Raw genomic sequence first — 16,561 nt, forward strand, 5'->3', positions numbered from 1 at the left:
ATAGCAACCTAGAAAATTATAACTAAATGATTAAATTAATTAACTCAAATTCAAAAGTCTAAAATATAAATGGTTAAGTATTAGTTGTTTTCCTTTTTTATATATTTTTTTATTTTGTGTTTTCTTTTATTGTTAATTATTTACAAGAAAAGTTAGAAAAGTGTGAGGAAAGAAAAAAAACATGCAATTTGCCCCTGGAAGAATCGAACTAGGGACCTTATGGTTATCAGAGGGTATCTGCAACCATTTGTGCTACGCTGCTTGGCTGTAAATAAAAGCAAAAACAATAATTAAATATTAAACGTATTCTATCAGTCAATTCAACCAAAAGTCCAAACGGGCCCACGTATGCTATGGACGGACGAATCAGGAAGGCGAGAGACGCCACGCGAGCGGTCAAATGGTCTCGTCTACTGTTCATCTTCTCTAACCTCAGTACCTGCGGAAATTCTTGCGATTTTATCCACGGAATTACCTGCGGATTTTTCCGCGGTTTTCCTTTTTTTAAAACCTGCAATTTAAACAACGCAAACAAACGACAAGGCAAGCAAACTATCGGCCCAGATCTACTAATTAGGACCTTGTGAGTCCATTGATGCTGTTTGTTTGGCCTGAAACATTACGCAAATATGAAAAACGCAAAGTAACATGTTTATGCCCTAGTAATGGTAAATCTCGTACCAAGCCTCTAAACTCCAAAACAATGGATCAGACCTTCTCTAATACGTGCCAAAAACTTAAAACAAACGTTAGTTTTCAATTGAGCAACTTAAAACAAGAGATACGAAATTTTAAATTATGAACCAAGTTTATGAATATGGAATGATCATGCTACACGTTATGGTGCTTCAATTACGATTCATTCCTCATTTATATTACCTTGGGAGATGATTTCAATGACTCTTTTGCTCTGAATGTTGGCTGCCCACGTGAAACAAAATTTCAAGCTTTCTTTGAAAAAATTTGGAACTTGGAGGCACACCAAAGGCTAGCGTCCTTTTTTCTTTTTCCTTGTATGCTGAGTGATAGAGTATTTAAAGGGAAAGAATTTGGCTAGACAAATGAGGAAAAAATCAAGTGTTTAAATGGTTGCCAAAACAAGATAAAACATGTTTTTTTAACCTTCCATTTTGAGAAGATTTTGCTTCCTCCTTGTCCATTCACGAAATTTTTGCTTTATGGCAAGATTTTTAGGTCTTCTAGAAGATCCATAAAAAGATGGGCGCCATTCTCCTTTTTTAAATATCTTTTTTTTGATTTTTTTTCATTTTATTTTAATTTTAAATGAATAAACTCAAATAAAAATAAAATAAAATCAAGGAATAAAATAAAATGAGTTTATGGGCCCCTAGCAAGCTTAAAATTTCGTGGGTGATTCAAGCATTATGGCCCATTACTCAAAAATATGAATTTTGTCACTTAGGTTTTTTACGCCTTTCTTGAAAATCGCCTACCTTGTACCAATCATATCTCCCTCATTTTTTATCGTATGAAGGTGTTCTTGTACATTTTAGAAAGCTCAAAGAGTCTTCTAAAATATACTTTTGGTTTCACCTTCATTGAACTTACCATGTTCATTTACCATTCTTTGAGAGAAAACGTCTTTTTGTTGACTTTCAAAAGGACCTATAATGTATTAGCTTATATCTTCCAAATGAAGCATTTTTGGACCTGGCATGTGAGAGCCAAAGTTGTAGAGAATTCAATTTCCTTCAAATTGAGCTTTGGATGGGAAATTTTTGATGCTCCATGTGAAAGTTATGGCCGGTCAAAGTTCGGTTGACTTTCTTCTAGAAAACCCAAATTTAGGAACTTTAGGATTTTGTTGATTTTCGAACTTTCCTTGATGAATCATGATCAATACTTGATCAAATGATGAATAACACTTCATAATGAGGATGTTGACCAAAAATCAGAAGTTTTGACTGTGATTTGACCATAGTTTGACTTTTAGGTCAACTAATCGATTATTGATCGTTTGGGCCAATGAATGAGCAATCTTTTGAATCGAGGCTTGAAACTTGGTATGGGATCTCTTTGAAGCATATAAGAATCCACGAAGTCCACTTGAGGTGTCAGAAGCTGACTTTTCATTGAGAAGAACAAAACCCTAGTTTGAAGGGTAGTTGATTAGGAGAGTATATACTCAGCCGAGTATTGAGACTTTGATTTTCAAATGATCTTGAGTGGGCAAATTTTGGGGTATGACAGCTGCCCCTGTTCAATCTTCTTATATCTGAAGATGTAGACTAGCTTGTATACTAGTCGGAATCTGAAGGTAGAAGAGGATTGAACACTAGAATACCCAGGAATTTGCCCTAGCTGAAGTAGGGACTTTTGTCGAAGATGGGCTTGAAGATGCCATCCAAGTGTATGGAGATGGGCTTAAAGATGCCATCTAGCTGAATGAGGGGTCATGCTTCCCGGGGTGTGTATATGATAGATATTCAGAATGTTTGGGAATCAAACTTCCAAACGTATATCTGGGATAGAGATTCATAGATGTTCAGGGTTCGAGCATCCGAAACATCTACTGTGGACTTCAGATCATTCGGGGTTCAAGCTTCCGAAATATATCTGCCGTAGATTTCAAAACATCCGGGGTTCATGCTTCCGGAACGTTTCTGTCGTAGATTTCAGATTATCCGGGGTTCAAGCTTCCGGAACATATCTATTGTAGAATTCAGATCATTCGGGGTTCAAGCTTCCGAAACATATCTGCCGTAGATTTCAGAACATCTGGGGTTCATGCTTCCAGAATGTTTCTGTCGTAGATTTCAGATTATCCGGGGTTCAAGCTTCCGGAACGTTTCTGTCGTAGATTTCAGAACATCCGGGGTTCATGCTTCCGGAACGTTTCTGGCGTAGAATTCAGATCATCCGGGGTACAAGCTTCCGAAACATATCTGCTGTAGATTTCAGAACATCCGGGGTTCATGCTTCCGGAACGTTTCTGTCGTAGAATTCAGATGGTCCAGGGTTCATGCTTCCGGAACATATCTGTCGTAGATTTCAGATCATTCGGGGTTCTAGCTTCCGAAACATATCTGTCGTAGATTTCAGAACATCCGGGGTTCAAGCTTCCGGAACGTTTCTGGCGTAGAATTCAGATGGTCCAGGGTTCATGCTTCCGGAACATATCTATTGAGAATCTGGGGTTCAAGCTTCCAGACTGTATATTTGATAGAAACTGGTTTTGTTGATGCTTTTTCTTTGGCCAGTTGGTCAACCTGAAAGGTAAAGTTATTTTTATGCGATGACATGATGTATGTATTGCATTGTAGTATGAAACTCTCAAAATGAATGAGAATCTTCACATGCTATGTTTGTGTTTGCTATGATAAAGCTTATGATGCATGGAAGTAGATGCATGATATATGGATATGTGTAGATGCTTATTGATGGCTCTGCATAGTAGCTTTTCGCAGGAAAATAAATCCCTATTTGTTGCTAGAGACGATAACAATATGATTGTATGGCGAATTTCTTGTCTTTTTGTGCAAGAATATCTGGTTGGAGATTTTTATTTGCGCTTGAGGCGTACGTCCTTGTAGGAGAACGATGCTTTCTTTGAGAAATGATTTGTGGGGATACTTCCATACTATTAACTATGGGAGGACACCTGGATGATTTTGATGTTACTCTATTGTTTTTCCTGTTTCCTGTGAATGTAGGAATACTCTGGCAAGCACTAGTCATGTTCAAAATGCATATGGTCATTCAAAATTATCATTGGACGCTTGCATACTCAAAACAGAGAAAGTAAAAAAAGTAAACTTGAAGTAGTTTTGTATTGATTTGGAAAAGTGCCATAACAGGCGAATTAGTACAAGGAGACAGAATTCCTAGTAAGAGGAAATTGTCGTGCAATCTTTTGAAAGGAAGTACAAAGAGAATAAAGAAAAACAACTATGTGGAAGTGATCTCATTGGGTTTCGACTCAGCTATTGCCATCATGCCTTCGAATATCTCATCCCTTGCTTGTTTGGAAAAGACAATTGCATTGATTAGTGCCTTTTGAACTTGATCTTGGTAACAGAGTTAATTGGAGATTGATGAGTGATGATCCAATGGGACATAGTCGTACGCTTTAATCCCTAACTTTTGCCTAGACCGCCTTTTCAGGTTTTCAGCCTACCGGGATACCCTTTTTTGCCCAAGCCGCCCTTTCAGGTTTTCGACTTGCCGGGTGTACATTTTTTATATTTATATCCCTAATTTTTGCCCGAACCCTTTTGGTTCGTCAGGATGCCCTTATTTTTGCCTAGGTATGTCAACCTAGCGGGTCTATTTTATGCGTAGTATTTTTTGACTATGTCTGCATTCACAGGGTGCGGGAAGTCCTCGCCATCCATTGTGGTGAGCATCATGGCTCCGCCGGAGAATATCTTCTTAATCACAAATGGTCCTTCATACGTTGGAGTCCACTTGCCCCTGGGATCCCCTTGTGTAAGAATAATGCGCTTTATTACCAAGTCACCAGTCTGGTATGCCTGGTGCCTGACCTTTTTGTTAAATGCTTTGATCATACGTTTCTGATATAATTGTCCATGACATACAGCCGCGAGCCTCTTCTCATCAATCAAGTTTATCTGGTCTAGTCGAGTCTGGATCCACTCGTCTTCGCCCAAATCTGCCTCTTTCATAATTCTCAGGGAAGGAATCTGAACTTCGATAGGCAAGACCGCCTCCATACCATAAACCAATGAGAAAGGAGTTGCCCCAGTTGAGGTACGTGCAGAAGTACGATAACCATGAAGAGCAAATGGTAACATCTCATGCCAATCTTTGTATGTCACCGTCATCTTCTGTATAATCTTCTTTATATTTTTGTTGGCGGCTTCCACTGCGCCATTCATCTTTGGTCTGTATGGAGAAGAATTGTGGTGTTTAATCTTGAACTGCATGCAGAGCTCGGTGATCATTTTGTTGTTCAGATTGGTACCATTATCTGTAATAATCCTTTCAGGGATGCCATACCGACAGATGAGATTATGCTTGATGAATCGAGCCACAACATTCTTGGTTACTGAAGCAAATGAGGCCGCTTCCACCCACTTTGTAAAATAATCAATAGCCACGAGAATAAAGCGATGCCCATTGGAAGCAGTAGGCTTGATTTCTCCGATCATATCAATGCCCCATATTGCAAAAGGCCAAGGAGCAGTCAAGACGTTTAGTGGAACAGGAGGTACATGCACTTTATCAGCGTAGATCTGACACTTATGGCAAGTCCTGGAATGCTGGTGACAATCAGTCTCCATGGTGGACCAGTAATAGCCTGCTCTCAAAATCTTTTTAGCCATGGTATGTCCGCTGGAATGAGTTCCAAAAATACCGTCGTGCATGTCTTCCATTATTTCTTCTGCTTCCTTCTTACTCACACAACGAAGCAAAGTCGAGTCATGATTACGCTTGTATAAAATTCCGTTACTCAGGAAGAACTTGGCAGAGAACCTTCTTAAAAACTTCCTATCATTGATGGATGCCCCTTCAGGATATTCCTGGGCTTCAAGATATCTTTTCACTTCATAGAACCAAGGTTTCTCGTCTGCTCCTTCTGTAACAACCTCGCAACAATGTGCCGGTTCATCCAATCTTTCAATAATGATCAGGGGTGCCTCATTGTCCCACCTGACTTTGAACATAGATGACATGGTAGCCAGCGCGTCTGCCAATTGATTCTCTTCTCGTGGAATATGCCCAAAAGTAATCTCTTCAAAATAAGGGATCAAAGTTAACACATGTTCCTTGTAAGGGATGAGATTAGGGTGCTTTGTGTCCCATTCTCCTTTGACCTGACTGATTACCAAGGCTGAGTCTCCATACACTTCTAGAAGTTTGATTCTCAAGTCGATTGCGGCTTTGAGACCCATGATGCATGCTTCATATTCGGCCATATTGTTGGTGCAGTCGAAGCATAGTCTAGCAGTGAATGGTGTATGTCCGCCTTCAGGAGAAATAATTACAGCACCAATACCATTACCCAGTGCATTCGAAGCTCCGTCAAAAACCATAATCCATCGGGATCCCGGTTCAGGTCCTTCATCCGGACCAGGCTCTTCATAGTCAGTAACAAGCATGATATCTTCATCTGGAAACTCAAAACTCATGGACTGATAGTCATCTACTGCTTGATGAGCCAAATGATCAGCTAGTACACTTCCTTTAATTGCCTTCTGCGTGGTATACTGGATGTCGTACTCTGTCAATATCATTTGCCATCTTGCTATTCGTCCGGAGAGAGCGGGCTTCTCGAAGACGTACTTGATGGGATCCATTTTAGAGATCAATAAAGTAGTATGGTTCAACATATACTGTCTTAGTCGGCGAACAACCCATGCCAAAGCACAGCAAGTTTTCTCGAGCAGTGAGTATCTTGTTTCACAGTCGGTAAACTTTTTGCTAAGGTAGTATATTGCATGCTCTTTTCGACCAGACTCGTCATGTTGCCCCAGTACACACCCCATTGAGTTCTCTAACACTGTCAGGTACATTATCAGAGGTCTTCCATCGACTGGTGGCATCAGAACTGGAGGTTCTTGAAGGTACTCTTTGATTTTGTCAAAAGCTAACTGACACTCGTCATTCCATCTTACCACTTGATCTTTCCTCAACAGTTTGAAGATTGGTACACAAGTAGTTGTCAGGTGGGAAATAAACCTTGCAATATAATTCAAACGTCCCAGGAAACCCCGGACTTCCTTCTCAGTACGTGGTGCAGGCATCTCTTGAATAGCTTTAACTTTGGCCGGGTCGACTTCAATACCTTTACTGCTGACGATGAACCCTAGGAGCTTACCGGATCTTGCCCCAAAAGTGCACTTGTTCGGATTCAATCTCAATTTGTACTTCTTTAACCTGTCAAAAAGCTTTTGTAAATGGATGAGGTGTTCCTCTTCAGTGTCAGATTTTGCGATCATATCATCCACATACACTTCTATTTCTTGGTGAATCATATCATGGAACAAGGCTACCATTGCACGCTGATATGTTGCCCCTGCGTTCTTCAAACCGAAAGGCATTACCTTGTAACAAAAAGTCCCCCAAGGTGTTGTGAATGTTGTCTTCTCCATGTCTTCTGGTGCCATCTTGATCTGATTGTAACCGGAGAAGCCATCCATGAAAGAGAACACTTTGCATTGTGCGGTACTGTCCACCAGTGTATCAATGTGAGGCAGCGGAAAATCATCCTTTGGACTTGCTCGATTCAGGTCTCTATAGTCAACACACATTCTGACTTTCCCATCCTTCTTAGGTACTGGCACAATATTGGCGATCCATGGTGGATAACTTACTACCTTCAGAAACCCAGCATTAAACTGTTTCTCAACTTCGTCTTTAATCTTTTTGGCCATATCAGGTCTACTTCTTCGTAGTTTCTGCTTTATCGGAGGACTATCTTCCTTGATTGGCAGGCGGTGTACCACAATATCAGTATCAAGACCAGGCATATCTTCGTAGGACCAAGCGAAAATCTCAACATAGTTTCGTAGCATCTGGACTAGTCTCTGTTTGACACTGTCTTCCAACCCAGCGCCTACCTTGACTTCTTTCTTTTCTTCGTCAGTACCAAGATTTACAATTTCAATCGGCTCTTCGTGCGGCTGTATAGTTTTTTCTTCTTGCCCTAGCAGTCTGGCAAGCTCTCTAGGCACTTCACAATCTTCCTCGCCTTCGTCCTCAGCTTGGTAGATCGGATTATCAAAGTTATAATAGGCAGTAGCAGAGTCGTTATCAATGGGATCCAGAGTGGATGTGAATCTGCAGTGTATTATGTGAGTGTGTGTAAGAACACATAACTTTAATAATATGACAAAAGAAAACAAAAACATAGAGCGCAATATGAAACGTCCAATGATTTATTTGAATGAAAATATGATCATGACATGACAAGCCCTAACAAATGGACCAACTATGCCCCGGGCAAGGCATATGGCTTTGAAGTTTATTGTTTGAATTACATAACCGAAACTTGGACTAGAAGACAATAAAAACAGGAAAAATTGCAATTACTCCTGATTGAAGGAGATAGAGATAACATCTTCGGTCTTCCAGTTGTTCAGCCCATGATCAGGTGTCGGGAAGATCCACTTGTCTAGATTGCAGTTGCTCTCCCCATCTTCCAAGGCATTGACTCCTTTGCTGACGAAATGAGACATTAATCCTCCAAGCCGGGTGTGATGATTATTCTTCTGAGTTCCAGCAGTACAACCTAAACCAAGTTTGTCAGATTTATACGGGACATCAATGAGCTGGCCCCAAACAGTACAACCACCTTCTTCAACTACAGCCTTAGCATCCTTCAGAGAAGCCATTGTTGAAGGGATCCGGGTAACTTTAGGAACAGTAGGAGCGTGCTTGGCGGTAGAGACAACTTGAGGAACCAATTCAAAAGTCTGGCAAGGAGTCTCGATAAATTCGCCGTTCACTTCGATATACTTGTACTCATTCACACAGCTAACCACATACTCTTCTTCCCCATGCACAGTGACGATCTTGCCATTTGCAAGGTACTTCAGCTTCTGATGCAAAGTAGATGTCACAGCACCTGCCCCATGTATCCACGGACGCCCGAGCAAGCAAGAATAGGCGGGGTGGATATCCATCACATAGAATAAGGAGTTGAAAGTTTGAGAACCCACTCTGATTGGGAGCTCAACCTCTCCATAGACTGTACTCTTCGACCCATCGAAAGCCTTTACCACCACATTACTGGGCATTAGCACTATCCCTTCAGAATCAAGTCTATCCAGCACCAATTTAGGCAATACATTCAGCGAGGAGCCATTATCCACCAGCACATGGGACAAAGTAGTACCCTTACACTCAATGGAGATGTGCAAGGCTTTGTTATGACTCTTTCCAGCAGGAGTCAGATCAGCATCAGAAAACCCCAGGTAATTGTTCGTTGTCAAACTTGCAACACAGCTCTCAAATTGATTAACAGAAATCTCTTGTGGTACGTGCGCCGCTTTTAGAAACTTCATCAAAGCCTTAGCATGGGCCTCAGAACAGGTTAACAATGACAGCATGGATATCTTGGAGGAAGTGTGCCCCAACTGTTCGATCACATCGTAATCACTCTTCCGGATGATCTTCAGAATTTCATCCATTTCCTTCTGAGAAACTTCTTCAGCAGTAGCTTCCACCGGTGTCTGAACTGGCTCCAGCATTGGCCTTTTCCCTCGCACATCAGCAGTTGAATCGGGAACAGGGACCTGGGTTGAGATATTGGCATCAGGAGATATTTCCGGAGAGAAAATTCTTCCACTTCTTGTAACCTTACTGGTCCCTACGATATTGTCGACGTCGGGACTAGGAACTTTGACAGGCTCATCATTCAGGGCTTCTTGTTTCACACCATGAATATACACATCATTACCATAGCTCCAAGGGACAGCCTTGTCAGAGGAGTACGGGATCGGACCAGGCTTGGTAATGATCAAGGGAGCTACCTTGGGCTCAGCAGTGATCCTGATGGGGGCCTTGGTAGGGATTCTGATAGGAGTCTTGGAAATTACGGACACATCTTCAATTTTCAAGTTCTGGGCTAGATCTTCACATAATTTTTCCACAGAAGGCACTTTTTCAAACATGATCTTTCGATTATCCATCAGGCATTGAATACCAATCTTCAACCTTGTACAACCATTTGGTTGAGACGAGCAGTCATAACAGTCTTCAATGCAACCCGGAAATAAACCGGCTTGCAACAACTTCTTCTTGATAAGAGGGAGTGGAGTAGTCAGACTCATCACATTAGTAACATAGGATTCTTTGTCAACAACATTGACAGCTTTGTCATGCTTCGGCATAGGAGCAGTAATAACATTGGGAGTTTCTGGAGGATCGAACTCGATTTCTCCTGCGTCAATCATGTCTTGGATTTTGTGCTTCAATGTCCAACAGTTGTTGGTGTCATGCCCCACACAGTCAGAATGGTAAGCACATCTTGCGTTAGGATCATAGCGAGGAGAAGATGTATTGATGTTTGGCGGAGCTATTGGCGCAAGTAACTTTGCCTTCAGCAAGTGTTGCCATGCTTGATTCAAAGACATATTGATCTTTGTAAAGTTTCTTCTAGGTGCATCTTGTCTACGCTGGTATCCCTGTTGTTGATTTTGTCGAGGTGTTGGTGTAGAGATTAAGACAGCCCCGACAGAATGGCCACTATCATTTCTATTGCGACCCCTCTGGCTGTGCACAGCATTAGCTTCAGTCTTTCCACTATAAGGCTTCTTCGTAACACCAGAAGAGGTAGCTACCTGAATTTTCCCACTTCGGATGCCACTTTCAACCCGCTCCCCAGTCAATATCAAGTCAGTAAAACCAGCTGATGAGCTTCCCAACAAATGACTATAAAATGGGCCAGTCAAAGTACCCATAAACATATCTACCAGCTCCCTATCTGTTAGAGAAGGTTGAACTCTGCCAGCCAAGTCTCTCCACTTTTGAGCGTACTCCTTGAAACTTTCTTTTGGACCCATGGACATGTTCTGCAATTGTGTACGAGTCGGTGCGAGATCAGAATTGTATTGGTATTGCTTGTAGAAAGCAACAACCAAGTCTTCCCAAGTACGGATATTGGTACTCTCCAGCTGATAGTACCATTCGAGTTGAGTTCCTGTCAAACTCTCTTGGAACAAGTGGGCCCACAACATCTTGTCGGCAGTGTGAGGTTGGATCTTCCTCACATAGGATTTTAGGTGCAGCTTCGGACAAGAGACTCCATCATACTTTGCAAAGGTCGGAGTTTTGAACTTTGGAGGAATCACAACTCCTGAGATGAGCCCTAGTTCCTCAAAGTCTAACCCTGGGATCTTCTGGATTTCTACAGCCTTCATTCGTTCCTCCAACTGTCTGTACTTATCTTCCGGATACTCTTCATCATCATAGTACTCTTCTTCATCTTCATCTTGCTTGACAGAACCATTGCTCTTCTGATCAGCCTTACCACTAACATTGTCATCTTGTTCAGTCTCTTCTGGGATATCGACTTCTTTGGCCTTTTTGAGAGGGCCTCGGAATCTTCTTCCCATGTTGAAAACGCCCACAGGCTTCTTAGTCTTCTTCTCATTCTTAGTAAGGAGGGTTTTCAGCTCTTCCTGCCCTTTAGCCAGACTCAGTATCAGGGCTTGGAACTCAGCATTCTGTGCTTGCAGATCCTTAACCGATTGCTCGAGAGGATTCATTTTCTTAGCTGAAATAAACAGCGAGAATATGAGTGTCTTGTTAGAGAAACCTGTTATGCAATGTTTATGAATGGTATGCTTATGTTTATGCAATGCTTTCAAGGACCTCGAAATTTAAATTTGCTTAAACCAACAAGAAAGAAATTCTCATTAATAATGTTAAAAAAAACATAAAATTGTTTGCCATTTATAGGCTTTACAAGGAAAGAAACTTGAAATAGCAAAATAAAAGCATAAAAGGGAAAAAAAAATCTTCAAGTCTCCCATGGACGCTGTCGCTTTGCCCCGAGGAATGTGTTGATACTCTGCTCATCCTGAAGTTGCTTTGTGAGCTCTAATACTTTCTTCTCTTTGGCGCGGAATTGAGCTTCAAAGGTGTCTCTTTCTTCCTTCAATTGGATCCAAGATCTCTTCAGTTCCTCAATATCAGTGGGCATGTCGGGGTGAGAAATAACCTGAGGTACATCTTCTTCATACTCGGGCTCCACAATCACAGGTCTAACATAAGGATATGGCATGACAAAACGTTGAGCGCGAGTGCGCACCCATCTAAGATAGGGTTCTGAAGGAAAGGAGTTCTTTTGCCCCCAACTCTTGCTATCTACCCTGTACACTTTATTCCAAGCGCGTATGAACTCTCGGCGTTGATTTTGAATATCTTCTTCATAGTTGAAAACAATCCCTTCAATAGTCAATCGGTGAGGGCCATCTCTTCGAGCATAACCAAACTGTCGTAGTGCTAGTGAAGGATTGTAGGTGATTCCCCCTCTAATGCCAAGGAGAGGCACATTAGGGAATTTCCCACAATGATCGATAATGGTGACGTACTCCTGAGATATGACGTGCCAACGGATATCCGAATGAGAAAGTGACATGATTCTTCGAGACCATTGCATTTTTTGATCGTTTCTTATCACTGAACGTGGAAGGTGCGAAATAAACCACCTGGCCAGCAAGGGTGTGCAACACATAAGAGTCCCTCGCTTCTTCATGATACGGGAGTAGAGAGAATGTAGAATATCTCCAAGTAGTGTAGGTACGGGGTTGTGAGTCAAGAAAATTTTGATTGCATGCACATCAATGAATTGATCAGGGTTAGGAAACAAAACCAAACTATATATCAATAAGGCCAAAACATCTTCAAAAGCTTGGTAACTCATAGCTTCCAGAAATTGTCGAGCTTTCCCAAATAAGAATTTGGCCGAGAGACCCTCGACTCCATTCTTAGTGTCCCAGTTGGAGGCAATGTCTGATCTCTTTAGGTGTAATGCAGCAGCAATAGTCTCAAGTTTTGGAGTGCTCTCCAAACCAGTAAAAGGTAAATGCTCAGAAATGGGTATACCAAGTAAATCCGAGAACTCCTCCATGGTAGGTACCAACTGATAATCTGGAAAAGTGAAGCAATGGTGCTCGGGATCGAAGAATTGGCATAAGACTCTCATCATATCTTCTTCAAATTGGGAGGTGACCAGTCGGAGTAGATAACCATGTCTTTCAGCAAACTTAGAATCTCCAGGAACTTCTAAGGCAAGCTCCTTAAGCTCAGAAGGTATCCCCACAAAGTTGAGTCGTACATAATCCCTAGTAGCAAAGGCCATGTCCTACAAAACAGAACAAAAATAAATTTCTTGGTCCTTGAAATTATTAGTGAGGATGATATGCCATGATGTTATGATGTTATGATGCCAAGTAGATAACACACACAAACAATTCACACAAAGTCCTTAGGTTTAAAAGCCAGCATGAAGTCCATAGGTACATACCCTCCCTTCTTGAGTTTAGTTGGTTCAACCTGTCCTAAAAAAGTAATCGGGTTCTATGGTGCTCATATCCCTGATCTTTCTCGCGGGCATTATCTCAACATGGCGCTCAATCGGCCAGCCAAAAACATCCCTAGAGTCCAATCTCAATGAGTGTAGTATCGAGTATCAACCGACTTCAGTCAGGAACCCGAAGCCAGCCATCTCACTACTTCTTATAAGCCAAAGTTAAGTTCGACTAAGGTTCTAAAGGCGAATTAGTGCTCATGACACCACGCGGTAGCCAAATGTCTCCTCGATCAGATTCAAGGGCCATCAGGACAAACCAAAGCGTCGCACTAACGGTGGCCACCAGTTCAACCATAACGATACATGTCGTACAGCCTCCCTGGTCTCATGCCACATACCTAAGGTACACTAGATCCGGGTGTAGGATCTTTCACACAGCAGAATACCCAAACAACCTTAAAATAAAGCACACAAACAAACAAAAAACATTTTATGATGAACTAAGCCTTAAGGTAAACCCCTCTTAAAGAATCCCCAGCAGAGTCGCCAGTTCTGTAACTCGGTGAACTGACTTTTATTTTTAATACGCAACAATGTTGCGGTGAGCATGAGTCGCCACCGACTTTTATTTTGTCCAATGTTAGGAAGGGCAAAAAGTACAGAAAAAGACCCTTTTGAAAGAAAGCGGGCTCGGGGGGTAAGTTATGAAAAGGGAAGGTGCAAGCACCCTTTTCATCCGTAGTTATCTACGGGCTCTTAATTTACTTAGCTCATGTTTGTTTTGTTTGTTTTGAATTGAAAAGGGACATAAGGACTTTAGCGTAAATGCGTAGCCTTAGTCTTTGAAAAAGTGTTGAAAAGATGTTTTTTAATAGAGCTAGGCATATTAAGAGCACTACCCTAGATTGGTCTTTTTCTATGCTTTTTACGATTCCCAGGATTATCCATACTATATAGAAGTAGGAAATCCTTGTTATATTGGACGTGTTCGGGACATCGAAGGGTCATCGAAGGTCGTTTGAAGGCAACAGGATAGAGGTATCTTTAGCGATATCAAAGGGACAAATCATCTTTCGTTTAGGCAACCGTTCGAAGGACAAGATCATATTTTTGTAGGCAGCAATTCGAGGGACTATGATCTTTGATGATTTTGTTTATCGAGGGACGTTCGCTTAGATACCTCTATATTCGAGGGACACGACCTTTATTCGTAAGGCAACCGAGAGGGGCGTACCCTAAGGGTGAGTGCGTGCAAGTGTGTTGGATTCAATAATATTTATTCTTGAGTTAACGTGAGCTAACGATTTATTTATCTTGCCATACACACCCTAATTAGCATACATCTAAACAATATATATAATAATAATACGGAAATTTAAAAAATGCGGGAAAGTAAAGAGATTCACTATAATGTTTACATTTGGACCTATATACATTCTAATGTCTAAAACAAAAATAAACAAACATGCGCCATACATGGAGTTTCGAGATGGGAGAAGAAATCGGGAGAAAGTAAATTTGTTGATTAAGTGAAAAATTAATTTTAATTGGAAATGATTAATTATAAAAGTTTGATCAACTAAATCCTAAAACATTTAAATTATTTACTAAATTAAATTATACTAATTAAATAACCTAATTTTATTAATTAATTGGTAAATAAGTTAAATTAAATCTTAAATTAAATTAATTTTGAAACTAATAGCAACCTAGAAAATTATAACTAAATGATTAAATTAATTAACTCAAATTCAAAAGTCTAAAATATAAATGGTTAAGTATTAGTTGTTTTCCTTTTTTATATATTTTTTTATTTTGTGTTTTCTTTTATTGTTAATTATTTACAAGAAAAGTTAGAAAAGTGTGAGGAAAGAAAAAAAACATGCAATTTGCCCCTGGAAGAATCGAACTAGGGACCTTATGGTTATCAGAGGGTATCTGCAACCATTTGTGCTACGCTGCTTGGCTGTAAATAAAAGCAAAAACAATAATTAAATATTAAACGTATTCTATCAGTCAATTCAACCAAAAGTCCAAACGGGCCCACGTATGCTATGGACGGACGAATCAGGAAGGCGAGAGACGCCACGCGAGCGGTCAAATGGTCTCGTCTACTGTTCATCTTCTCTAACCTCAGTACCTGCGGAAATTCTTGCGATTTTATCCACGGAATTACCTGCGGATTTTTCCGCGGTTTTCCTTTTTTTAAAACCTGCAATTTAAACAACGCAAACAAACGACAAGGCAAGCAAACTATCGGCCCAGATCTACTAATTAGGACCTTGTGAGTCCATTGATGCTGTTTGTTTGGCCTGAAACATTACGCAAATATGAAAAACGCAAAGTAACATGTTTATGCCCTAGTAATGGTAAATCTCGTACCAAGCCTCTAAACTCCAAAACAATGGATCAGACCTTCTCTAATACGTGCCAAAAACTTAAAACAAACGTTAGTTTTCAATTGAGCAACTTAAAACAAGAGATACGAAATTTTAAATTATGAACCAAGTTTATGAATATGGAATGATCATGCTACACGTTATGGTGCTTCAATTACGATTCATTCCTCATTTATATTACCTTGGGAGATGATTTCAATGACTCTTTTGCTCTGAATGTTGGCTGCCCACGTGAAACAAAATTTCAAGCTTTCTTTGAAAAAATTTGGAACTTGGAGGCACACCAAAGGCTAGCGTCCTTTTTTCTTTTTCCTTGTATGCTGAGTGATAGAGTATTTAAAGGGAAAGAATTTGGCTAGACAAATGAGGAAAAAATCAAGTGTTTAAATGGTTGCCAAAACAAGATAAAACATGTTTTTTTAACCTTCCATTTTGAGAAGATTTTGCTTCCTCCTTGTCCATTCACGAAATTTTTGCTTTATGGCAAGATTTTTAGGTCTTCTAGAAGATCCATAAAAAGATGGGCGCCATTCTCCTTTTTTAAATATCTTTTTTTTGATTTTTTTTCATTTTATTTTAATTTTAAATGAATAAACTCAAATAAAAATAAAATAAAATCAAGGAATAAAATAAAATGAGTTTATGGGCCCCTAGCAAGCTTAAAATTTCGTGGGTGATTCAAGCATTATGGCCCATTACTCAAAAATATGAATTTTGTCACTTAGGTTTTTTACGCCTTTCTTGAAAATCGCCTACCTTGTACCAATCATATCTCCCTCATTTTTTATCGTATGAAGGTGTTCTTGTACATTTTAGAAAGCTCAAAGAGTCTTCTAAAATATACTTTTGGTTTCACCTTCATTGAACTTACCATGTTCATTTACCATTCTTTGAGAGAAAACGTCTTTTTGTTGACTTTCAAAAGGACCTATAATGTATTAGCTTATATCTTCCAAATGAAGCATTTTTGGACCTGGCATGTGAGAGCCAAAGTTGTAGAGAATTCAATTTCCTTCAAATTGAGCTTTGGATGGGAAATTTTTGATGCTCCATGTGAAAGTTATGGCCGGTCAAAGTTCGGTTGACTTTCTTCTAGAAAACCCAAATTTAGGAACTTTAGGATTTTGTTGATTTTCGAACTTTCCTTGATGAATCATGATCAATACTTGATCAAATGATGAATAACACTTCATAATGA

At 40.2% G+C, this 16,561-nt stretch overlaps 2 protein-coding genes across 2 annotated transcripts; both read right to left on the reverse strand.

The window, feature by feature from the left end:
* Nucleotides 1–226: 226 nt before the first annotated feature.
* On the reverse strand, nucleotides 227–6,281 carry LOC131645704 (uncharacterized). The gene is made up of 3 exons (XM_058915962.1): nucleotides 5,811–6,281; nucleotides 440–511; nucleotides 227–265 (listed from the first exon to the last, which is right to left on the reverse strand). Exons 1-3 carry the CDS (start codon nucleotides 6,279–6,281, stop codon nucleotides 227–229), a joined length of 582 nt encoding a protein of 193 aa, XP_058771945.1.
* Nucleotides 6,282–8,012: 1,731 nt separating this feature from the next.
* LOC131645720 (uncharacterized) lies at nucleotides 8,013–12,562 on the reverse strand. The gene is made up of 4 exons (XM_058915963.1): nucleotides 12,406–12,562; nucleotides 10,816–11,203; nucleotides 9,933–10,359; nucleotides 8,013–9,809 (listed from the first exon to the last, which is right to left on the reverse strand). Exons 1-4 carry the CDS (start codon nucleotides 12,560–12,562, stop codon nucleotides 8,013–8,015), a joined length of 2,769 nt encoding a protein of 922 aa, XP_058771946.1.
* Between the last annotated feature and the right edge of the window lie 3,999 nt (nucleotides 12,563–16,561).

Source organism: Vicia villosa, linkage group LG1 (genome assembly GCF_029867415.1).
Source record: "Vicia villosa cultivar HV-30 ecotype Madison, WI linkage group LG1, Vvil1.0, whole genome shotgun sequence".
Lineage (NCBI taxonomy): Eukaryota > Viridiplantae > Streptophyta > Magnoliopsida > Fabales > Fabaceae > Vicia > Vicia villosa.